The sequence below is a fragment of the Oncorhynchus keta genome, chromosome 17, assembly GCF_023373465.1.
Source record: "Oncorhynchus keta strain PuntledgeMale-10-30-2019 chromosome 17, Oket_V2, whole genome shotgun sequence".
Taxonomy (NCBI): domain Eukaryota; kingdom Metazoa; phylum Chordata; class Actinopteri; order Salmoniformes; family Salmonidae; genus Oncorhynchus; species Oncorhynchus keta.
The window spans coordinates 19748818-19775467 of record NC_068437.1 but is presented as its reverse complement, the minus strand read 5'-3'; the positions used below and the strand labels follow the sequence as shown (position 1 = coordinate 19775467).

The 26650-nt window shown below is 43.1% G+C and overlaps 1 protein-coding gene across 1 annotated transcript in view; it reads right to left on the bottom strand.

The window, feature by feature from the left end:
- Positions 1-1543: 1543 nt before the first annotated feature.
- Positions 1544-26650, bottom strand: part of LOC118396583 (fatty acid 2-hydroxylase) — a 29013-nt gene continuing 3906 nt past the window's right edge. The window contains exons 2-7 of the mRNA XM_035790866.2: positions 8117-8206; positions 5352-5494; positions 5030-5130; positions 4682-4854; positions 4146-4398; positions 1544-3929 (exon numbers count right to left, since the gene is read on the bottom strand). Of these exons, the coding sequence (XP_035646759.1) occupies positions 3862-3929; positions 4146-4398; positions 4682-4854; positions 5030-5130; positions 5352-5494; positions 8117-8206 (828 nt within the window). The 3' untranslated portion in view covers positions 1544-3861. The remainder of the gene's footprint in view (positions 3930-4145; positions 4399-4681; positions 4855-5029; positions 5131-5351; positions 5495-8116; positions 8207-26650) is intronic.

Genomic DNA, 26650 nt, shown 5'->3' with positions numbered 1-26650 from the left:
TGTCTCAGCAGATCCTAGAGGATATGTACAGTATGCTGTATGACATCAATCATTCATTGCCAGCCATTACTAAAGGCAAAGAATATACATTGCTCAAAAAAATAAAGGGAACACTAAAATAACACATCCTAGATCTGAATGAATGAAATATTCTTATTAAATACTTTTTTCTTTACATAGTTGAATGTGCGGGTAACAAAATCACACAAAAATGATCAATGGAAATCAAATTTATCAACCCATGGAGGTCTGGATTTGGAGTCACACTCAAAATTAAAGTGGAAAACCACACTACAGGCTGATCCAACTTTGATGTAATGTCCTTAAAACAAGTCCAAATGAGGCTCAGTAGTGTGTGTGGCCTCCACGTGCCTGTATGACCTCCCTACAAAATGCTCCTGATGAGGTGGCGGATGGTCTCCTGAGGGAGTAAAGCATCCGCCAACTCCTGGACAGTCTGTGGTGCAACGTGGTGTTGGTGGATGGAGCGAGACATGATGTCCCAGATGTGCTCAATTGGATTCAAGTATGGGGAACGGGCAGGCCAGTCCATAGCATCAATGCCTTCCTCTTGCAGGAACTGCTGACACACTGCAGCCACATGAGGTCTAGCATTAGGAGGAACCCAGGGCCAACCGCACCAGCATATGGTCTCACAAGGGTTCTGAGGATCTCATCTCGGTACCTAATGGCAGTCAGGCTACCTCATGGAGGGCTGTGCAGCCCCCCAAAGAAATGCCACCCCACACCATGACTGACCCACCGCCAAACCGGTCATGCTGGAGGATGTTGCAGGCAGCAGAACGTTCTCCACGGTGTCTCCAGACTGTCACATGTGCTCAGTGTGAACCTGCTTTGATCTGTGAAGAGCACAGGGCACCAGTGGCGAATTTGCCAATCTTGGTGTTCTCTAGGAAATGCCAAACGTCCTGCACGGTATTGGGCTGTAAGCACAACCCCCACCTGTGGACGTCGGGCCCTCATACCACCCTCATGGAGTGTATTTCTGACCGTTTGAGCAGACACATCCACATTCGTGTCCTGCTGGAGGTCATTTTGCAGGGCTCTGGCAGTGCTCCTCCTGCTCCTCCTTGCACAAAGGTGGAGGTAGCGGTCCTGCTGCTGGGTCTCCTGATGTACTGGCCTGTCTCCTGGTAGCGCCTCCATGCTCTGGACACTACGCTGACAGACACAGCAAGCCTTCTTGCCACAGCTCGCATTGATGTCCCATCCTGGGTGAGCTGCACTACCTGATCCACTTGTGTGGGTTGTAGACTCCGTCTCATGCTACCACTAGAGTGAAAGCACCACCAGCATTCAAAAGTGACCAAAACATCAGCCAGGAAGCATAGGAACTGAGAAGTGGTCTGTGGTCACCACCTGCAGAACCACTCCTTTATTGAGGGTGTCTTGCTAATTGCCTATAATTTCCACCTGTTGTCTATTCCATTTGCACAACAGAATGTGACATTTATTGTCAATCAGTGTTGCTTCCTAAGTGGACAGTTTGATTTCACAGAAGTGTGATTGACTTGGAGTTACATTGTGTTGTTTAAGTGTTCCCTTTATTTTTTTGAGCAGTGTAATATAATAGTAGGTTTAGAAGACACAAATGGGCTGGCTCAAAAACAATTGATCATCAGAAATATACAGGCATTTATGTACAGATATATCTGCATTTGCATAGACAAAGTTAAAATATGTATTGTGGTAAACAGATTTGGAAAATTATTTAAATGCATAATTTAGCAGAGATATTTCCACTTGACAGTATTAAAGTTTACAAGTTGTTTATAAATATATATATGTATTATTACTTTAACCCAACCAGAAGCTTGAGGGGAGGGCAGGGAAGAGGGGGCATCAACATCATCATTATTATCATTATCAACATCCTTATTTTCAGCACTATTATCATTATCGACATCACAACAATTGTTGGTTCTTTATCAAGTCATGTAAAAAGTTCATCATTACAAGTCATCATAAGCATGAGTACAAATATTGGTTTGAACATGCATCATCTCAGTACTGTAATGTGAGTCCTTGATGCTAATCTGGATATCTTACTGATGCTCTGCTGACCGCTCTCTGTCTGAATACAGTGTGAACACAACCCAACCCAACCCCGACCCCTGACCCTGACCTGAGTTCCAAACAGACCACTCCCACCCCCACTGCAATTTTTATACTGTTAAGTACATGCTGGATTACACACAATATTTTTGCAATGAAGAATTACTCTCATCTTATAAATCACCCCAATCAAGGTCCTTGGAGGTGATAGGAGACTGTGGCCCCCGGAAGCCTTCCTTACTGTAGCAATATACTATCACTAACATGACCTAACTAATGGTTCAAATCACTGTCTGAGACCACATGGGCTTCGTCAGGCCCCAGTCCCCTGTCTGTTTCCATGGTCTCCTGAGGAACAGTAGGAGTATTTGGGCTCATCTGTAGTGGCTTCACCTAAGGGTTAATTAAAACTGTAAAGAAAATCAAGAAGGGAATGAACAAAAACACATGGAATGCAGAAGATAGAAACATTAGGATTGAAAACAATTTGTCAGAACAGCTGAGGATCAACCTGTAACTGAACCAAGGGTCTCCTACACTTTAGTCTGACGCTAGATCATCACCCTACATGCAGGGAGGAGAACGGGCACCTATAGTGAGGTCCTAATATAAATCAGGCCCCATCCTTTGCCTTATCTCATTAGCCACGTGCTGCTCCCTACAGCAGGAGACCTGATAGACTGGTCTCATGCCCTCAGCGTTCTGTCTCTGTATCCATAACACCACGTATCCAGCCATCCTTCAATACATCCACCCACACAAAAATCAGGATGTATACATCCGACTCCATCTCTCTCCACCTAGTACAACATCAACTCATTCTGAAGCTTCATTTGACATGTCAACAACAAACCAGTGTCTATGAGAGAGATGGAATGGGAAAGATACAGTATCTCTTTGTCTGCACACATATTTCTATATATTTAGTCATACCATTAATTAATACAAATAGACATCATGTTGAAATATACATTAATATGAACATAGTGAACGAGTAAATCAGCTCCCTTCATACCTTCCCACAGATTTTTTTATGGAAATGTCCCAGTGAAGGCAAGACACTACAGATGAACCATCTTTGGATTCGGTGAGCACATGCTGTCAAAAGCTTTTTTCTGTGGGAAGAGCATTAGTAACGCTTGACCTTTAGAATAGAGGAGGGCATTCTGCAGCATCAACACTCCAGGGATAGAGAAGGGACTTTCCTGAGTTTTCTTAAAGGTATATGTAAATGTATAAACTTGGACAGCTTCTATAAGGACAAGTGTAATCTCTTTCACTTTCCGCCCTCCTAAACATCACTCATTCTCCTCTCTTTCCACATGCACACTCCTTCTCTCACTTTCAAATCACTCTCTCTACTGTCTCTGGTGGGATGTTGACCGTTAGAACCTGGGACTGCATGTAAGTTCCTCCGTACTGCATCATAGTCATATACAATCTTAATTGTATCCTTTTTGTCCATTATAAGCAAAATGAATAAACAATAAAGAAATATAAACATGTTCCCCATCCCGGACCCTGCACCCCCTCCAGTTCTGAAAAGATACCTTCCTGCTTTGACTAGCAGGTGGAACATTATGGAGAAGTGTGTTTTGTTTTGTTCGGAGACGAGAGTAGCACTGTAGCAGTGAAGCAGTGAGCCAGACAGACAGACTGGTTTGTAGTAGTTTAGAGGGACATGCTGGAGTCACAGGGTGGGGGTTATTGAAGGGTTAAGTTGTCAGGTGTAAGAGGGATGGGGCAAGGTCGCCCCTCTCTGGAGAGTAGATTCAGTTGGGTCTTCTAAAAGGTTTGTTCGGGGATCACCGTGTTGAACGGATGGTCCCACAATGTGGTGCTGATTCCAAACCCTGCAGAGGGAAACCAATGCATGTCATCAGTGAGCAGACCGAGTCATAAGGTATAATAGATATAAGAACCATACGCTGAACTGCAGAGAATTACAGAGACGTATGAAGAGTCTGAGGTCATATACTTCACATTCTATGTCCCTCATTCTCTTCATTAGAAGTTACTATGCCAACAGAAGTATGGTGATGCAAAGAGACTATTCTGGTCCTCCTTACCTGCTCTTTGGTGCTCAAAGTGGTGCTTGACGTGGTATGCCTTGAGGCTGTAAAGGTAGGTGTTTCTCTGAGGGGAGCCGTAGTGAAGGTAGTAGTGGGTCATGTCGTACACCACATAACCAAACAGCCCCCCCACAAACAGGGACACCCCCAGGGTCTCGGGGAAGGCCTTGGTTAGCAGCAGGTAGAAGCTGCCTACTACCACTGAGGCCAGGCCAGGAGGAAAGACCAGGCGGGAGCCATCATAGGGTGACTGAAGGGAGGAAACAGCAGGATTAAACATGGTGTTAGTTCAGGAGCAGATAGACATTGACTTGTTACTGAAAAGGTTGGTTTTATCAGTTATGCATATGGCTTGGCCTAGATTTGGAACAATTATAATTATACCCTCCTGCATTTTCTCAAGTTTCTGAATTCCAAATTAATCATAAACCAAAGAGGCATTAAACACATGTAGGTACTCATCCGTTTAAAAAAAAAGACTAACATTTAGTTCCAGAGTATCATTCACTCTTCTGTGTATGTCCGTATCTCACCTTATGATGCTGTCCGTGCAGCAGGAAGTGAATGGTGATGAGGTAATAGTTGTGGGCGGGCGGGCGCATGTGGAAGACGAAGCGATGGATGCAATATTCGATGAAGGTCCACATGACCATGCCCATTATGAAGATGAGGGGAAAGCTGTACTTGTGCACCAAGACGGAATAGTCTGGAGAGGGAGGTGGTGGGACAGATACAGGATATAGATATCTACTAGACTGTACATGGGGAAAAGCATGTATTGGCTGGCTGGCGAGAGAGAAAGAGAGAGAGAGAGAGAGCGAGAGAGAGAGAGAGAGAGAGAGAGAGAGAGAGAGAGACAGAGATATGATTGGGTCTGTTACCTGTGCTGGCGAACAGTCTGGTTGTCTCCAGTGCCAAGGTGGTGTAGCAGTACCAGCTGAGATAGAACACCAGTGGCATCCACACAGCAGGGACCATGTACCTACACGCAGACAATCAAATGACTTATTTAAACCCAAGCTTATCTTTCTGGGATAAGTGCATTTCTACACTGTATGGGCCGATTTCTCGGACAGAGATTAAGCCAAGTCTGGGACTAAAAGTATGTTTAATAGAGTCTCCATTGAAATAGCCTTTTAGTTCAGGACTAGGCTTAATCTGTGTCTGGAAAACCGTCCCGAAGTGTACGTTCTTCTCTCTTACCAGGACGTTTTAGTGCTGGCCTCTAGAAACTCGTTCCCGAACAGGCGAATGGGCCGGTCCACAGGCTGGTGCACCCAGGTGTCATATTTCTCTCCAAGGTGGCCCACCTGCCAGGCCAGGGGCTTCCGCCAGTCCACCAGGTCCTGCAGGAATAGCAGGGGAGCCACGGCTCAACTTACAATACAGTACAGTAGCTTAAGGCTTACAGCACACAACACAACAGTACAATACATACATACAGCATCATACAATACAAGGTGATTCTAATGTTTTAGAACCCCATTAGCACCACTTCTGCCTAAAAGCTTGAATTGTCAAACTACATCTTTTTCATGGAGAATCGAAATCCAGTGGAAATTGGACTCGATAACTCATTTCAGTCATAACTTTATGTGACAGTGAGATCACTTTGGCTTGGCCCTTCTGACTGATGGTGTTCTGTCCAGCAGGTGGCGGTAGAGAGACTGAGACAGATGTCCACGGGAAAGTCTCCACCACACCAGACTTCAGACCCAGGAAGTAGAGGTGTTGTGCAACTCCCTGATAAACGCGTGATCCAATCTCTGTGAAGGATCTGCAGATCATATATCTGTCCATACCCTTTACTAAACGTCTCCTTTAACCGTTAACGTGACCTTGGATAGAGACCAGGCAGACTGAGATGGGCTTGTTCTTAGAGTCATGGTCTCCTCTGCACTGTAATAAATTATAGGGTGGGTCAGGTTTATATAGACTGCATGAAATATATATTTACTATACTGCCCTACCAAGCAAAAAGGCAGTAACTGCTCATAGCGTGGAACTGAGAAAAATTACCTTTATTTACTTTATGCAGTTACTGCTAACATGAACCCCACTTTCTCCAAAACACAATACGAGGCAGGATACTTGTCCACATGATTAAGCATGTATTTAATGTAGCAAAAATGACCAGTTACAAATGAGCAGTTACTTCCTTTCTGCTTGGTAGGGCAGTATAGTAGACAAGTTTGGATCAATTTAGAGAAACAAAAATGTCAACAAACCATTAATTGAGGACATCGATTATCTTGGGGTAGGAGGTTAAAAGTGAGGAATGGGGTTTCAGTCAGGTATGTGTTGAAAAGCAAACAAACAGGTCAATAATATAACAATGAGTGACAAAAATGTCATGGTATTCAGGCCACAGATTCCTCCACTGTGTAAGTATGTAGGGCTGAATGAGCCAAGAGAAGAGACGCTGCACTAGGTACGTAACAAGCAATGGCAAGCATCATGCAATCGCTCAACGCATCACAATGACAAACACACACAGCTGGCCTGTTGCAAATATAAAGGTGACTCACTGCTAATCACTAGCTAATCAAAAACATTCCTAAGGCCTGAGAAATACCTGTTCTGTTAGTGAGAACAAAGGAATCTCTCCCTGCATACCATACCCTGTCTATCTATACTGAACACCCAATAAACCTTCCACATATCTTCATATCTACTACAAACGGTCATAAGCTATGATTATGAATGCCCCGAAGCAGCTCCCCCACGGTCTTTAATAATTCGCTGTGAAAACGGGTGGGCACACAATTTTTAGCACGTCTCCATCTTTCCCAACTCTCTCCCTCTACGTGTGCATTCGTAAATTCACTCAGGAGTGCCAGAGAGTGCTCAGAGTGTGCTCTGGGAATTCGTAAATTTCGAGCGTTTCGCTCTCGTGAGGTTCAGAGCCCACACTGGACTCTCTGGTCAAGGAGTAGGGTTGATCCAAGCGTTCTGACCTCACAACGGCAGTCAAGCACCCAAGCTAACTAGCTAAAGTTATCTATCTTGCTAGCTACTTCCAGACATACATGAGAGAACACCTCACTCTGACCATTTTTCTCACCCTAGCAGAGCTGGTTAGGCTGTTTTCATGTTATCCAGAGCATTTTGTGATTATTACTTTGCTGCTGGCAACAATTTAATTAATATTTTTAGCTCGATGTTTAACTGACACCGGACATATTCCACGGTTGTTGAGCATTCGGAAATTCATCAGTTATTCAGATGAGTGCTCTGAAATCAGCCAGAGTGAATTTACGATGTGTCAATGCAGCAGTGTACTGTAGCTTACAGGCCACAGTCAGAGCAGCAAGAGCGTTGAACTCAAGGGCCTTGGACCAGACACATTGATGTTGCACAACCCTGGCTGCCTGCTACCCTGCCTGTGTAACCGATGTGAAATGGCTAGCTAGTTATCTGGGTGCGCGCTAATAGCGTTTCAATCGGTGACGTCACTCGCTCTGAGACCTTGAACTAGTTGTTCCCCTTACTCTGTAAGGGCCGCGGCTATTGTGGAGCGATGGGTAACGATGCTTCGAGGGTGGAGACATAGCTTCAAGTGTTGGGCCAATGACGACCCAGTACGGCTCTGAGATCTGAGCTCAACTCTGACTTGTAGTTGAACCCCATAACCAACCCCTGATATGATCACCTGTCACTTCCTGCCTGGCTGAAAGCCTGCAGTGGTTGGGTTTTGATCTTCAGCTTGATCAAAGAGGGAAGTCCAGAGGACCCTGCGGGCATCCTCTAGATCAGTGGTTCTTAACCAGGGGTACTTGAGAGGACTCATGAGACCATAGGCCTACTGGTAAAATGCACGAGGGGGTACTTCAGGGGTACTCCGGCCAGAGCTAAATTCAATTGGTGGTACAGTAACCCAAAAAGGAAAAACTGCTCTAGATCTTTCTTACTCTTTTCTTCTTCCAGTTTTCATTCTGATTCTCTCTCTCCCTTTATTTTTCTCTCACCGTGTCTAGGTCGACTTGACTGCATTTGCTGAGGGGTGAAGGCTCCTCGTCCACAGTGTGCTCCTTGGTCTTCCTCCTCTCCCTCACTGTCTGTGGAACAACGGGAGACAAAGGTTGTGAGCTGCAATTCAAAATGCGAGCATGGCCGGATGTCCATTAAGGCACTCACACACACTGACACTCCCAACACACACACAAACACTCACTTCATAATTTGCTCACACACACATAATACACACATACATTTATACAGACTCTATACACATCACGTACACTCACTCACATATAAGGCCAACAGACGGTGAAATAGCTATCACTAGCACCTTATAGGCTGCTTCCCTATATACATAGACTTGAAATCCCTGGCCACTTCAATAATTGGAATAATAGTCACTTTAATAATGTTTACATATTTTGCATTACTCATCTCATATGTATATACTGTATTCTATTCTAGTCTATGCCTCGCCCAAATATTTATATATTCTTAATTCCATTCCTTTACTTTAAATGTGTGTGTGTTGTTGTGAAATTGTTAGATATTACTGCACTGTTGGAGCTAGAAACACAAGCATTTCGCTACACCCGCAATTACATCTGCTAAACATGTGTATGTGACCAATAAAATTTGATTGGATTTGACTTGATCACATACTCTGCTGCTACTCTGTTTATCATATATCCTAATACCTTACCCCAATACATAGCTCTATCACTCGAGTATCCCTGCACATTGTAAATATGGTACTGGAACATACTGACCCTAATATATATATATATATATATATATATATATATATATAGATAGATACATATACACAGTAGTGTGCTTACTTACTTTCTCTTGTTTTTATTGCTTTAGTGTTTTTGTTCTACCTTATGTTATTTTTAGTATTACATTGATTACTGCATTGTTGGGTTTAGAGCTTTCAAGAAAGGGATTTTACTTTCCTTGTACATGTGAAATTAAACCTTGAAACTAAAGCATATGATGCACAATATAATGTTACCATGGGGACATACAATTTGGTTTATTGACTGTATGAGTCAGAGGCATAGAGCATATACGTCTGCCTTTGCAATTTTCCCTGAAGAATGGAAGGACGGAACATGGACACAGCCCTGATTATATCTCAAAGAGCATTTCTTTCAGTTCATATTGTTTGGTAAGGCATCCTTTTATGTATGTCTCAGGGCACATTACATGGCTGTCTGGGTTTATGCTCAGGACCAGGTAATCTCAAAGGGTAGCTCTATCAGCTGATCATCATGATTCAGCCATATCATAGGTTGTCATAAAACTAAGTGGGTGAAAATTATAGGGAGGGGAAGGATAACTAGATCCTTGGATAGCCATGCTGTCAAGCCTGGTGAAATGTAAAGTGGGGAGTTTGTACAATTAAAACAAATAGGCAGAGAGGCATGCCTCAGTTTGTAAACCAATGCCCTGCATTGGGTGTTGACTATGGGTGTTGACTATTTACACAAAGCGACAAAGGAACTATTTAACAACGGAACACACCTCCATCCTTAACTTTTCAACAATACCTTTAGATTCCATCATTCATTCTTATAAAAGGGCAGGTGAATATTCCAATATGAATCCCATGCTCATTTCTGAAGGTGAATTTCATAGCTCAAGTTACGAGTGGGGGTAAGAGATGGTTTTATTGACCCTAGTCTAAATCCTCCTGTCACAGAGTTGATCTGCGGTTTCTTGAGCAACAAATTTGACCTAAACTACCTGGTTCGCCTCCCTGTGATCTAGGGTTAGAGTCTGTCTTTCAGTGTCATCCCTCCCACCATGTCTGTCCTGTGATAGTCTTCCCATTCCCCTCCTTTCCCAGGGACAAGGCGAGGCCATCTCTTTTTCTCTCCCGGGCATCCCCTCTCAGCTCTCCCTGGTCGAGTCATTGCCTGGCAACTCCTCTCAGAGTCAGACAGGTGCAATATTAATCAGGTGTAAAGCGGCAGCTCTCTCCATCTCAACTCTCCAGCTCCACAAATGATTAACCACAACCCTCCTCTGCTCCCGCCCTCTTACTCACGCATCTCCACGGCTACGCAACACCTCATTTGTTCTCTCTAAATCCTAACTCCATCTCACTCTCTGCCTCCTCCAACCTTTTCCACCATCTCTCTCGCGCTCTCAATTTTATTTAAGGGCTTTATTGGCATGGGAAACATATGTTTACATTGCCAAAGCAAGTGAAATAGATAATAAACAAAAGTGAAACAAACAATTTAAAAAATGAACAGTAAACATTACACTCACAAAAAGTTCCAAAATGTTATTATTTCTCTCCCTCTCTGTGTGGCAAATAAATGAACTTTATGTCCTGAATAAAAAGCATTATGTGTGGGGTAAATCCAACACAATGTCACTGAGTACCACCCTTCATAATTTCAAGCATGGTGGTGGCTGCATCATGTTATAGGTATGCATGTCATTGGGAAAACCTAGGGAGTTATTTAGGATACAAATAAACATAATAGAGCTAAGCACAGACAACTCCCAGACTGAACCAGGACAACCTGGTTCAGTCTGCTTTCCAACAGACACTGGGAGGCAAATTCACCTTTCCGCAGGACAATAATCAAAAACACAAGGCCAAATATACACTGGAATTGCTTACCAAGAGGACAGTGAATGTTCCGGAGTGGCCTAGTTACAGTTTTGGCTTAAAATCTATGGCAAGACTTAAATGGCTGTCTAGCAATGATCAATAACCGACTTCACAGAGCTTGAAGAATTGTACAAATATTGTACAATCCAGGTGTGCAAAGCTCTTAGAGAATTATCCAGAAAGACTTCACTTTGGCAGCGATTACAGGTGTGATTCTGACATGTATTGACTCAGTGAATACTTATGTAAATGAGATATTTCTGAATTTCATTTTCAATACATTTCAATAAAATACTTTCTCAAGGCACTATAAATGTGTTCCATGAGCTTACTTAAACTATGTTGAATGCAAATACTACACACAAGCAAAAAAAACATGTCAACTCACATGATGGAAACTCAATTACAGTTATAAACAGATGCACAAAAAAATACAAAGTTAATGATCACCCAGGCAGGACTTTTATGGCACCAGAGGCAGACACACCGTTCATATGTGAACTTCAGCATGTTTTAATCTTTGGTTTATGACACACTGATATTTCAATGTATTAGTGCAACTGAACTGATTAGCTGTTTTAACGCCGAGTTAATTTTATAGCAAACAATTCACAATTGCCCTTTGAATGGACTTCGCTACATTACATTGCAATGTTTCCACATAAGGCAATACACTTCAATAAAATAGAAAATCAAATTTCCATAATTTCTATCCCATGTGTGATCATTGAAGACATATTTCACATTCATTGATGCACAAATCCTGTCTTGAGCATTTGGTCATAGGTTCTCATTGACATCGCAGTTTAAGCAGTAAAGTCCTCATTGTTCATGCACCTTGGAAAAACCTTTTGGCATGGCAATTCCAAGCCTGACATTGGTCTGTATTGATGTAATTAAATGCTCCTGCATAGCAAGTGATTACTGAGCGCCAAGTCTAGGTCCAAAGGACTTAGCAGCTAGGTAGCCTAGTGGTTAGAGCGTTGGGCCAGTAACCGAAAGGTTGCTAGATCGAATCCACCAAGCTGACAAGGTAAATATCTGTCATTCTGCCCCTGAACAAGGCAGTTAACCCACTGTTCCTAGGCCATCATTGTAAATAAAAATGTGTTCTTAACTGACTTGCCTAGTTTAATAAAGGTAAAAAATATATATATATTAATAAGACTCCTGAACAGCTAATCAAATGGCTACCCAGACTATTTGCATTGCCCCCCACCCACCCCTTCCCCTCTTTTACGCTGCTGCTGCTCTCTGTTTCTTATCTATGCATAGTCACTTTAACTCTACCTACATGTTTATATTACTCGACTAACCGGTGCCACCGCTCATTGACTCTGAACCGGTCCCAACTGTATATAGCCTTGCTATTGTTATTTTACTGCTGCTCTTGAATTATTTTGTACTTTTATTTAACACTTATTTTTTCTTAAAACTGCATTGTTGGTTAAGGGCTTTTAAGTAAGCATTTAACTGTAAGGTGTATTTGTTGTATTCGGCGCATCTGACAAATAACATTTGATTTGATTCATCCATTGCCTGAAGGAGGGTGGCACGCTCATGGCGATGGCAATTTATTTTAATAAACAAAAAAATACAAATAATGTTTTATTGTCACATACACTGGATAGGAACAGTGAAATGTGCTGTTTGATAGGGTCAGCCATAGTGGTACGCACTGGAGCAAATTAGGGTTAAGTGCTTTGCTCAAGGGCACATTGACCGATTTTTCACCTTGTCAGCTTGGATAGTCAAAACAGCGACCTTTCGGTTACTGACCCAGCGCTCTGGTAGTCTATCTGTCGCCCAATCATACACCTTCCACCTTTATTGTAATCATGTATCATGATGCGTAGCGAACATCAAACACTGATTAAGTTTGGAGAAGAATTTACTATGAATTTGTCTGTTGTACCGAGTCAATTGAAAAGGTTTTGAAACAACTACCTTTTTGATGATCTGCTTTGAGTTTTGTACTAAGGGTTGTGAAAATGTACCACATACTGTACTTGTGAAAACTGCACCAAAGCAATTGAACAAAAAAAAGTATTACAACACTAAAAATGCCATTGAATATTACAGCTGGCGTGTTAGCATTTCTGAAGAGGAACAGAACATATTATTTCCCAGAGAAGTCTTAAGAGAGTATTGTCATAAGACCACTGAGAAAGTGAAGAAGTGTAGAAGCACCTGACCTGATTCTACGTTGTAACCGGAGTTGAGTTCACTGACTTATTGGAAGGCTTGGTTGGAATCAGCAGCAAATTGGAGTCTGGCAATGATTGTTCAGGGCCTAGTTTTTATCACCCTGGGCAATGGCTTTGATTTGAAACCAGGATGTGTGGAAATATGGCCACTCTTAACATGGACCTGAACTTTAGGGTAAGTTATAGTGAACCGAACACAGGCGTCAGAGCCAACAAGTGTGTAAATCAACTAGCTTACTGATACTTATATTAAGCCATAATATAATTTAATAAAAAAATACAAAGTTATCCGTTGAAGTTCTAGACTGTAAGCTGCTCCAGCAGAGCAGTGTCTCGGTGTGTACTGTGTGTGTGTAGGGCTTTGACTATTCCATGTGAAATGGGAGAGGGCCTGAGGAGAGGAGAGAGCGGAAGGCTTTAATTTGCTCAGCCAGGGTGGGTAAGTGAGGGATGGATACTGCTAAGAGAGAGGCAGGGCCATTAAGTAAGGTCCTCCACACCAGACCAGTTTACCTCCCATCCACTGAACACACTCACTCAGGTAGGCCTCACCATGGTAACACATCAGAGTAGAGGAGCGGACAGAGGGCCTCCCATCAGCTCATAGCGTAGAGTACAGTGTCCCCTCACTCTCTCTCTCTAAGACATCTACTCAGTCTCAAAATGTGAAAACAGACAGTCACATGCGCACACATTAGTTTCGTCGCTTGGGGCGAGACAAGCCGGCATAAATCTGCCTAGGTGTACTACACAGAATAGGGTTGTGCCTGTGTATACTCCTACTATGTGAACTATGACAATGTGTGGAACGCAAGGAATATTGACAGAGGTGACATGGTGTATTGAATTACTGTTAAGAGTTTGCAAATACTGTACTATACACTTTTTACACCCCTGGTCACAGCATACAATTTAGGTTAACAAAATACGTACTCAAAGGTCATGGACCACTCATCTCTGATGTTTGTGGGTGTACAATTAAGCAATAAGGCCTGAGAGAGTGTGGTATATGGCCAATAAACCACGGCTAAGGGCTGTTCTTATGCATGTTCCAACACAGAAGGCCTTGATACAGAACTTAGCTGTGGTATATTGGCCATATACCACAAACCCCAGAGGTGTCTTATTGCTATTTTATACAACGGGTGGATCTAATACTGAATGCTGATTGGTTAAAACAGCATTCCAGGCTGTGCCTATGCCACAAGTTACCACCGGCTAAATCTGTGACGTTAAAATGCCTATTTACTCTGTTCCATCTGACTGCTCAATCCACTGTCTCATCAGCCCAGCCAGGCAATTTCTAAACTTGATCTATACTATAAAAAGCATCTAGATATTATCTCACATTTCTTTTAGACTAACATTTCATTTTCAACAGCGGAGATTTGGATAAACCTTGCTGTCTGTCCCCGACATTTGCAACATTGTTTCAATATTCAAATTCGATCTCCAGCTGTCCCATAGTAATGAACGTGTCGGGACGAGACAGACAGACAGGCAGACAGACAGGCAGGCAGCGTTTCTCAACCAGTCAAAATCATGAATCAGCTGACATCCTTCTTATGGATATATACAAATAAATGTAAATTCAAAAAAGGTCAAACGAAACTAAGTGCATCTGGTTTGCAGTCTTCCCAGCTTCAGTTTGAAGTGATTGTGTTCCTGTAACTGTGTTGTTGGCTAGCTCCCCTGAACAACAGTGTCCTGACGAGTGAGCACATTCTTCTATATCAGGCGAAATAGCACCTCATTAGCTCATTGTTACGGATGTATCCAAATAAATGTCACTAGAAAACAGATTAAACAAATGCAAATGCAGGTACTTTTCTGTTAATCTGGCTGCAAGCAAAGGATAAGAATGATGCCAGCCAGGACGGCAATGGAACATTTACAACCAACGACTGGGTCGCGTCCATAGATACAGAACAAAAAGACTGAACGACTGGGTCGCGTCTCCAGCAACCGAACCGATAGAATGAATGGCCAGCCGGCTTGGGTAGAAACCTTCTTGTTGAAGGATGAAATAGTATGAATAAATTCAGAAAAATAACGTTTAAAAAAATATATCAATCATTATTTGAATCTGTTGTTAAACCGTTGTATAAAAGTGATAATGCCCTCGAAGCTGGTGGTTGGAGGATGTATTGGCACGGTTTGCTGACCCTCAACTTCATCTCTGGCCTAACAACATCTGTGCCAATATATCCTCCAAACACTGGCTTCGAGGGCATTATCACTTAAATAAACTGGTTACAAACATAGTTATAACAGTAAAAATAAATGTTTTGTCATACAGAACCATGGTATAGGGTCAGATATTCCACGGCTTTCAGCTAATCAGCATTCAGGGCTGGAACCACCTGATTTATAATTCCTTTTATAAACTGGGTGGTTCGAGCCCAGAATGCTGATTGGCTGAAAGCCGTGGTATATGAGACCGTATACCATGTGTGTGGCAAAACATTTATTTTTACTGTTCTAATTACATTTGTAACCAGTTTATAATAGCAAATCAGGCACCTCAGGGGTTTGTGGTATATGGCCAATAGCTGTGGTATATTTGCCATATACCACACCCCCTTGTGCCTTATAGCTTTCATATACCACACCTTCCTGTATTCATAGTAGGGAACCAAGTGTGGTCATTGACAGTAATGGAAAAAATAGGCCTAGTTTCGCATTGCCAGACATCAAACTATATTCTCATTCAAAAATAAGATGTGACCTTTTCTGGTGACTAAACCTAGAAGATGAATTATAATAGATGTCCTGTACTGCATGTTTCTATACTACTACAGTACTACCCCTATTGCTACTTCTACAGTACGGGTCTGAGTGTTTCAAGGGAATGGGGGTAATTGTCTCTGGTTGCAGCTGGTGTGGAGGCATGCAGGCTGGGAGAACTGAGCAGTTACATTTTAGTCATTTAGTCAGACAATAGAGCTTCTTCATTCCCGGTCCTCTCAGCCCTACACTGAGAGGAGAGGTGGGGGAGAGAACGGTAATAAGGCACTCTGTGTGTCCTCCATCTAATAGGCTGGGAAGGAGAATTAAGGAAAGAATGAGTGACAGAAAACAAAGGGGATGGACAGAGGAGACCCTAGTCCAGGCTGGTACCATCAGAACAGGGGCCATAGTGTGTTGGTGGGGCACTGGGCGGATGGGTGTGGCAGAGGAAGGCGTTGGCTCGTGGTTTGGGAGGGGAATGCTTGGTTTAGCATGGGGAATTGTGAGGTCACAGACAGGCAATATGAATAACTGCCCGCCCAGCTGGCCAGAGCCACAGCACAATCCTGCCTTGTTATTTTATTCTTTGTCAAGACAAAACCGGCAACCACTGGCGCTCACATTACTGGACTGGAAGTAGGCCTACACATAACAGGCTAGTGTTGCTCCTATCCAGAGAGCAGCTCTGATAATGAGTGGGGTGAGTCAATGGCTGAGAAGAGGGAACAGGACACAATCTCAATACATGTTACGTCAAGGCTTTTGTTAGAGATTATGGATGGATAGCTTGTTGTATAAAGGAGTAGTAAGAGAAAGCAGGGAGTTTCTTTTTAACAGTATGAAGCAGATTATTCAAGTGTTTGCCAACAGTTGCTGGGTTGGGCTATATGGTCATTTCCAATGTGGATACAGGTTCAAAGTTCACAGTCACACTCTTGGAGTCCTCTTGAGCACACACTGGAGGCCGAAATGGTGTAGCCAGAGTAGTTGGGTATCAAGAGGAGACACGACAGATACACAATCAGTATTATTCAAGTAACAGTATCACCGGTCAATATGTCACAGCAGGAGGGTGGTGGATTTTGTGAACGTCAGTTAAAAAAGGTGTATTATTATGTCATCAATAGTTCCATCCCTGGTCACAGTGAAGAGGTCTTGTGACTCATCCTGGTTAATGGTTAACCATCACTATCATATCTGTGCCGAGGTACACAGTCGGACGGGCAGAGAGATAAGTGTACTTCCCCTTTGCCACACACATGTACATAAGAACCATTTACCGAGTGTCATTGTCAGATCAGTCTCAATCACACATCAGTTGAAATGGCTCTGTTAGAATATGTAAGAGCAGTCTCTCTCTTACAGGGGAGTAACATGTTTTCACAAAACATTTGACTTTTCATTGTGGAAGACATTGTGGAGAGAAACAGTGACAGGGTGCGGAGGTGGGTGACTCCCTCTCCTCTTCCTCTCCTTACACACACACACACACACACACACACACACACACACACACACACACACACACACACACACACACACACACACTAGCAGGATCACTCAGGTTCTCTTAGTAACAAAGCCAGTCAAACCTGACTGGCAAGAAATGAAGATTACTCTCATTCACACACACGCAATCGTGGATGAGGATGGTACTAAAATCAGAGACAAACTGTAGTTGGAGACGTTTTGGCCCGAGTGTCCTATTACTACATACACAAAGTATGACAAGAGACTGCCATTATATTACCACAATAAACCAGGAGAACCATGATAGACTTCAAACACGATATGGGCATGATGACCAGTGAGTTTTGACCTAAATTCAGTCTGAGCAGCAGACAACCACAGAAAATCTCTTGACATGGAAACTGGGGAGATTCTTCAATACACAGATTCATAACTAGTGGCAGGTAGAAGTTCATAGCTCACAGATTGGGAAAGCCAGGTGCAAAGGTCTATCCACATGTTCATGTGTGCTAACATGCATATCATAAATTACCAGAACAACGCTGATATTAGCATAGGAATAGAAAGATCATTTTATATGTTCTACGTGCTCTTAGCTCAGCATGAGAGAGATTTATCTTCCACTTAATCACTGATATTATTGGTTTAAAGGGTGTGTGGATGTGTTTGGGAGAAGAAGTAAGTAAGTCATGGAATGATAGGCTCCTGTTCATGCAGACCCAGATGGATGTTCTACTTTGTTAAAGGGAGAGGTAATAACCTCCCACCCAAGATTACAGCTACTCAGCAATTGCTAAACTACTGATCACCATAGCTTGTCAAGATACGCCTAACATGAGCCAAATGCTGGGCCAGGGTGTGCCTTCAGTCATTCACTCCAAACTTGCTCACCGACCCTTTAACGGTTTGTTTTATAAAAACACATTTTTGTTATAGAGCTACTACCATTTAGCCATAGGCAGTTTATAAATACACATGACAGAGAATTGGTATTGGGTGGTGCTTGAACAATGAACTTGACTTGGCGTTGAGAGTTAGGTCCTTCCTATATAAATACCAACAGACAGGCTCTAGTATAGTGGTCCTCAAGGCCCTGGAGGCTGAGAGAGGCCTGTGTTAGAAATAAACAGAGCTATGGGAGAAATGATCATGAGAGCTCATTTTGTCCTCCTTGCTATACAATCTGACCTGTGCAGTGTCCTATTAACTAAGCATGTTAGCAAAAAACCTATTAGCTAAACAGCTATAGTATCATTTGTAGGGCTGAGAATTGACAGGGTCCACGCGATACGATATTATCATGATACTTAGGTGCCGATATGATACGTATTGTGATTCTCACAATCCTATATGTATTGAGATTTGATAGTGCGATTTTATTGTGATTCGATGTTCCAAACATATTGCTTCTCATGTCTGCTGCAGAGAGACCAGAGAGAGCCGTGAAAAAGTGAGTTTTGATCAGTCATGAAAATACGTGCTAAAAACATGTTGGCTCACTATTTAAAAAGTGGCACAGATACAGCCGACCAGTGCAAAAATTATATAACCATATTGTCAAAAATAATATTGCAATATATTGTCAAAAATAATATAACTGGATTGATGTTTTCCCCCATCACTAATGAGTTGGTCTGCAATCATACAAAATGATGTCTGTGAGCGAGAAACTGACTATCCCTGGCTCTCCTGACGGGGAGGGGTAAGGAGAATCAGGAGGCTGCAGAGACAAATAAAGCAACAGTGGAGCATGGCATCCCTCACCCCTCAGCACTGTCTCTGCCAGCCTTCAGGGCTCCTCATGCGTGGGACTACCCTGCCACACTAGCCAATGAGATCCCGCTGGATCTCTCTATATCCTGGTGACAACAGTCTCACCTCTTCAACTCTGCCTCTGCTGCCTCTCCCAAGGTCCCACGCCACATCTTACTGCAATTACTGTGGCAGAGCAGGCCAGCCATCCTCAGACAGGACAGGTGAAACATGCCGGCTGTGTTTGAGCTGCGTCTTAATCAATCGGACCTCACAACCTGTTCTCTCTCCGGCCCTCTCCTCCCCGCTTACATCCCCCTATTCCCTCACCACCCTTTGGCTCGAACCAGCAGTTGTAGAGCATTACCCGAGGGACCTACATATGAAGATGTGTGCCAATTGAAGGCTTGTGACAACTGTCTCCATGGAAGCAGAAGCTAAACAACACTAGCATTCACTTAGGCCAACTGCAGCAGATAAAATATACTTTATGAATTCATTCTGCCGTCAAATTACAAAAGGAGATGTGATGGCGGCTAAAAACTGAATGTTTGAGGCGCTCTAGTTTCCACCCCCTCAGTAGCCTGCTGCATAATGCTTGGTCATGTCCCTGGGGATGAGTGATGAAATACAATAAGGCCTTTGAGAGAAAAAATGTGATTCCGATCCATAAAGAGGAAACATTCCTTCGAGGCTGAGGCACCACCGACTGCCCTCACTAATTCCACCCAAAATGTTATCATCAGCCCACTGATAGGGCTTTTTTCTCTGAGGGCACTCTGTCCTAAAGAGTTGTGGAGGGCCACATCAGGCCAGATGGCCAACATTCACAATTCACAAAAGCCTATGCATACACACACACATAAAAATACAATGTCTTCAGAAAGTATTCACACTACTTGACTTTTTACACATTTTGTTATGTTACAAAGTGAGATTAAAATTGATTTAACTGATGTTTGTTGGTCAACAATCCACACACAATAGTCTATAACAGGGCTGCCCAACCCTCTTCTAGGAGATCTACCATCCTGTGGGTTTAACACAACTGATTCTATTAATTAGCTGCTCAACAAGACCTTAACTAGCTGAATCAGATATACTAAATTAGGGTTGGACTGAAAACATACAGGACAGTAGATCTCCAGGAAGAGGGTTGGACTGAAAACATACAGGACAGTAGATCTCCAGGAAGAGGGTTGGACTGAAAACATACAGGACAGTAGATCTCCAGGAAGAGGGTTGGGCAGCCCTGCTCTATAATGTCAATGTGTTTGAAAAATGCAACTATTAAAAAAAATATACAAAAAAATAAAACACTAATATATCTTGATTAGATAAGTATTCAACCCCAAGTCATTACATGCTACATTACATTACATGTTTTTGGTTAAATCTCTGAAGCAGTGTTCACATTGGCAGTTTGAAGTGACTCAAAAAGTGACTGTTTATTTGCATATCCGATTAGAATCTGTTCTTTTTCCTGCAGTCTGAACAGCCAAAAAGCACATAGAATCAGATATTTCAAGCCACATTTCAAACCATCTTTATAGATGGCTTGAAATCCGATATAAATCTGATAGCTGGCCATGTGACATGTCTGATTGGTCAAATCTGATTTATTTTGCCCTCAAGTGTTTTTTAGACTGCTATTTGGAATATCTTGTTGCTTGCTAGCTGCTCTGTTGACAGTTTGACAAGAACATGTGGTAGCTAACTAGCTTGTTAATTGTTTACAAACAAATTATTGATCATGCTAGAAAGCTAAACAGCTACCTAGCTAGCTAGTTGACTGCTGTGGCTAGCCAAAAAAGGACTCGTTTTGAAAGTTGGATCATCTTATCCTTTGAGGCTTTAAAAATGTTCTTACCCTAATGATTTTGAAAATGCAAAGCATCTGGGAAACGTCCATGGCAGGCATTGTTGTTACCTTAGCTTGCCACATAACTTCTGAGTGATAGCAAACACTAGCACCACCACCAATCAGCCTACACCACTGAACACAAACCCATCATTACTATGACAACTAGTGTAACCTTGTCATAAAATAACTGTTGTCTGAACTAGGGTTGCAAAGGGTCGGAAACTTTCCGGTAAATTTCCAGCATTTTTCTGGAAATTTTCCATAGGAAGTTAAGCCTGGGAATTTGGGTAATTTTTCTTAAATTCATCAAAAAAGTTAGCTTATAACAGTGAATTTTTTTGTGGGATACACAGAAGGCAATTTTAGTGGCATATTTTGGTTAAACTATCCCCAATTCAATGGAATTTTAACCCTCTACATGCACAGTGCACTCTCCCATCACATGTACAGCTGATTCTCAAGATCTTGCACACTAATGAGATGCTATTGAGCCCACACTACAACACTGTCTGGGCCAAGGACTACAAGCTTTCTGGTAAGTTTTAATTACAATACTGGGTGGGGTGAAAATATTTTATATGACATACATTATGTTTTGTTAACTAGTAACTAGTGTTTAAATCATTTCTAACTTGTTAACAATTTCTGCTAGTTAGTTTTTGCTACCATGTGAGTGTTGATTCACCTGTTTCCACACATGTTTCATTTTAAAACATTTATCCTACAAAGGAGTTGTTTAATCTAACTGCTTAACTATTTATCTGTACATGTGTAATGAACACTATGGGAGACAGAGAGATGGTTTCAAGCGCAGGGCGCAGCAGGTGTTGAGTTATAAAGGACCACCGGAGGAAGCAGGTAGCTGGGTCCAGGGGCAGGCAGAAGGTCATACACCGGGGGTCCAAAAAGTTTTAAAAACTATCATACACGGGCGGATTAAATTACAGGGAAAAACAGAGCTCTGAATAGAAGTGTGTCACAAAACAAACAATACCTCACAATGATGAGGTGCAAAGAACTGATCTAAATACTGTGTGATAATGACATACAGGTGTGTGAACAGGTGATCAGAATTCAGGTGATTGTGTTCAGGGCATCTATGTGTTTGAGAATGTGAGTTTGAAGCAGACGTTACAACATGGAATTGTATTTGGGTTTTTTAAAACTTATTTTTTCCTTCATCTTTACAGGAAAATGCCATGGGCACTATCTGATGTGTGAAGACATTTCACTGCAGCTAATGTAGAATGAAAAGCTGTGTGCATTTGCAAATACTGTGCCAAGTCATATGTGAAGAATGCAACAAAGATGCAGAACCATCTGGCCAAGTCCATAAAGTTCCCTCAGCGCTCACAACAAGCAACCTCTGACAAAAGTCCCTCTACTTCTATTCGAGGTGAAAATGAAAAATCAGACACCTTATCGATAGCAACAGCTTATGGTCTTCCTGGATAAATTCTGATGAATGTCTTGCTCGAGCTGTGTATGCAACTGGTTCATCTCTGATGCTCACAGGCAATGTGATTTCTGAGTGTTCTTTGCCCAGCATACACCCCTCCAACCAGACCTGCTTTATCTACTCATTTGCTAGATACAGAGTTCAATCGAGTTCAAGTGAAGGTCAAGCAAATCATAGAGAAAGCAGAATGTATTGCAATCATCTCTGGTAGGTGGTCAAATGTTCATGGGGAAGGAATAATTAACTACATCCTCTCCACCCCTCAACCAGTATTCTACAAGAGCACAGACACAAGGGACAACAGACACACCGGTCTCTACATTGCAGATGAGCTGAAGGCAGTCATCGATGACCTTGGACCATAGAAGGTTGACAGACAATACTGCGAACATGAAGGCTACTTGGTCTACCCTCACATCACATCCATTGGCTATGCTGCTCATGCATTGAATCTGCTCCTCAAGGACAGCATGGCACTGAAAACAATGGATACACTCAACAAGAGAGCCAAGGAAATGGTTAGGTATGTGAAGGGTCATCAAATTATAGCAGCAATCTACCTCACCAAGCAAAGTGAGAAGAATACGAGCACCACATTGAAGTTGCCCAGCAACACCCATTGGGCTGGTGTTGTCATCATGTTTGACAGTCTCCTGGAGGGGAAGGAGTCTTTCCAAGAAATGACCATATCACAGTCTGCCGATATGGACAGCCACATCAAGAGGAGCCTCCTGGATGATGCATTTGGGAGAGAGTGGTAAGCAGCCTGAAACTCCTGAAACCTATAGCAGTAGCCATTGCACGGATTGAGGGAGACAATGCCATCCTGTCTGATGTTCAGACTCTGCTTGCAGATGTAAGATAAGAAATCCGTACTGCCGTGCCCACTTCACTGTTGCTCCAAGTGTAACAGTTTAACTTTTGTCCGTCTCCTCGCCCATACCGGGCTCGAACCAGGGACCCTCTGCACACAGACAACAGTCACCCACGAAGCATCGTTACCCATCGCTCCACAAAAGCCAAGGGGAACAACTACTTCAAGGTCTCGGAGCGAGTGATGTCACCGATTGAAACGCTATTAGCGCGCACCACCGCTAACTAGCTAGCCATTTCACATCGGTTACACTCATCCCCCTTTTGACCTCCCCATTTCCGCAGCAACCAGTGATCCGGGTCAACAGCATCAATGTAACAGTATAACTTTAGTCCGTCCCCTCACCCATACCCGGGCTCGAACCAGGGACCCTCTGCACACATCAACAACTGACACCCACGAAGCCTCGTTACCCATCGCTCCACAAAGCCACGGCCCTTGCAGAGCAAGGGGAACAACTACTTCAAGGTCTCAGAGCGAGTGATGTCACCGATTGAAACGCTATTAGCGTACACCACCGCTAACTAGCTAGCCATTTCACATCGGTTATACAAGCAGAGGAAACTGCAGTTCTGAAATACATCAAAAAGCATGACGACTTTTGCCTGAAGCCCAATACACGCCGCAGCGTACATGTTGGACCCCAAGTATGCTGGCAAGAGCATCCTGTCTGGTGCAGAGATCAACAAGGCCTATGGCGTCATCACTACCGTGTCTCGCCACCTTGGCCTGGATGGGGGAAAGGTTCTTCGCAGTCTGGCGAAGTACACTTCCAAGCGAGGGCTTTGGGATGGTGATGCAATATGGCGGTGATGCAATATGGCAGTCATGCCAACATATCTCATCAGCCACCAAGGGACTTTGTGGATCTGAGGCTCTTTCCCCTGTTGCCTCCATCATCCTCCAAATCCCACCAACATCAGCCTCCTCAGAGCGCAACTGGTCCTGCCTTAAAATGGTATTAATATTAATTTGCATATATTTCCGATAATTCCCACGGAAAGTTTCCACCGCTGAATATTCCCAAAAAATGTGCAACCCTAGCCTGAATACACACAAATTAAATTTGGTCACTTGTAGCTTGCTGTTTGGACAGTCAGTAGTCCTAAACAGATTTGAAAACCAAAACTGATTTCAGCATTTAGTTCAAGAAATAGAGTTAAGAAAATATTTACTAAATAAACTAAAGTAAAAAATAAAAGGCTATATACAGGGGGCACTGGTACCGAGTCAATGTGCGTGGGGTACAGGTTAGTCGAGGTAATTGGTCAAGTGACTATGCACAGATAATAAACAGTGAGTAGAAGCAGTGTAAAATGAAAGGGGGGAATCAATGTAAATATTCTGGGTGTCCCATCTTTTTCCTAGAGTCCACGATCAACTCTTTTGTCTTGCTCACATTGAGGGAGAGGTTGTTGTCCTGGTACCACACTGCCAGGTCTCTGACCTCCTCCCTATACACTGTCTCATCGTTGTCGGTGATCAGGCCTACCATTTTTGTGTTGTCAGCCAATTTAAGGATGGTGTTTAAGTCATGCTTGGCCATGCAATCGTTGGTGAACAGGTTGTACAGGAGGGGACTAAACACGCACCCCTGAGGGGCCCCAGTGTTGAGGATAAGTGTGGCAGATGTGTTGTTGCCTACCCTTATCACCTGGGGGTGGCCCATCAGGAAGTCCAGGATCCAGTTGCAGTGGGAGGTGTTTAGTCCAAGGGTACTTAGCTTAGTGGTGAGCTTTGTGGGAACTAAGGTGTTGACTACGCTGAGCTGTAGTCAATGAACAGCATTCTCACATAGGTGTTCCTTTTTGTCCATGTGGGAAAGGAAAGTGTCAAATGCGATTGAGATTGCGTCATCTGTGGATCTGTTGAGGCGGTATGCAAATTGGAGTGGGTCTAGGATTTCCGGCATGATGGTGTTGATGTGAGCCATGACCGGCTTTTCAAAGCACATTATGGCTACAGACGTGAGTGCTATGGGCGGTAATCATTCAGGAAGGTTACCTTCGATTTCTTGGGCACAGGGACTATGGTGGTCAGTTTGAAACATGTAGGTATTAGACTCGGTCAGGGAGAGGTTAAAAATGTCAGTGATGACACTTACCAGTTGCTTCGCGCATGCTTTGAGTACACATCCTGGTTATCCGTCTGGCCCTGCGGCTTTGTGAATGTTGATCTGTTTAAAGGTCCTGCTCACATCAGCTACGGTGAGCGTGATCACACAGTTGTCTGGAACAGCTGGTGCTCTCATGCATGCTTCAGTGTTGCTTGCTTCGAAGCGAGCATAAAAGGCATTTAGCTCATTTGGTAGGCTCGCGTCACTGGGCAGCTCATTGCTGGGTTTCCCTTTGTAGTGCGTAATAGTTTTCAAGCCCTGCCACAAGTTTCAGAGCCAGTGTAGTAGGAGTCTTTGCCTGTTTGATGGTTCGTCTGAGGGAATAGCAGGATTTCTTTAAGCATCCGGATTAGTGTCCCACTCCTTGAAAGCGGCAGCTCTAGCCTTTATCTCGGTGCAGATGTTGCCTGTAATCCATTGCTTCTGGTTGCAGTATGTACGTACGATCACTGTGGGGACGACAGATGCACTTATTGATGAAGCAGGTGACTGAGGTGGTATATTCCTCATTGCCATTGGAGGAATCCCGGAACATTTTCCAGTCTGGCCGGTGTAGGCCATCATTGAAAATAAGAATTTGTTCTTAACTGACTTGCCTAGTTAAATAAAGTTTACACACACACCACACTGACCAAAAAGTTATTTTGTTTGCATTTCCATTACCAGTAAAACATCATCAAAACCTATTTCTTTCACTTACTTGCTGTGCTGTTTCATTGTTCATTTGTTCAGTCGTTTCAATCTCAACCAGGATTTCATCATACATGACAAACAGTGAAGTTTCAGCTGTCTGTTTGTCCGTGGCCTCTCTTCCTCGGTGCGCACTGTCACTGTGTCCGTTTCCATCTTGTCCATCTGTGTCTGTAACATTTCACGTGAAACCTGTTTTTTGTCTGCATCAAAGTAGTGGACAGTAATGAGAGAATGCCACCGAATCACTTGTTCACAGACTGTCTGCAGTTTTGTTGAGCAGGTGTTTCAATGCCATGACAGAGGGTATCATGTCTGCTGCAGGCGCAGTTGATGAGCTTATTTCTCGAGTCAGTTGTTCGAATAGAGCTAGCTAGTGTGTTAATGTTTCAAGTTTCAAACATGTTCTCAAATGCCATTGAAATGGCACCAGCGGTATGACAACCAGCACATTCATGAGCATGAAATACGACATTCCTCAGTACGAAATCCTCGACGACCCACTGTGCTGTCAGACTCATGGGGCTGATATCGCTGGTCCAATTGTCAGTCGTGAAGCCAATAGCAGTAACACTATTACTGTGTAACTCCGGTAGGGCAACATCTGCGCACTTGACCTGCAATTCAACGGCTCAGGCATGAGACGCATGTGGCAGGGTCTACAGGCAGTCACGCACTACAAAACAAAACAGCCACGTCTTGCTCCCGGACAAACTAAACAACTTATTTTCCCGCTTTGAGGAGA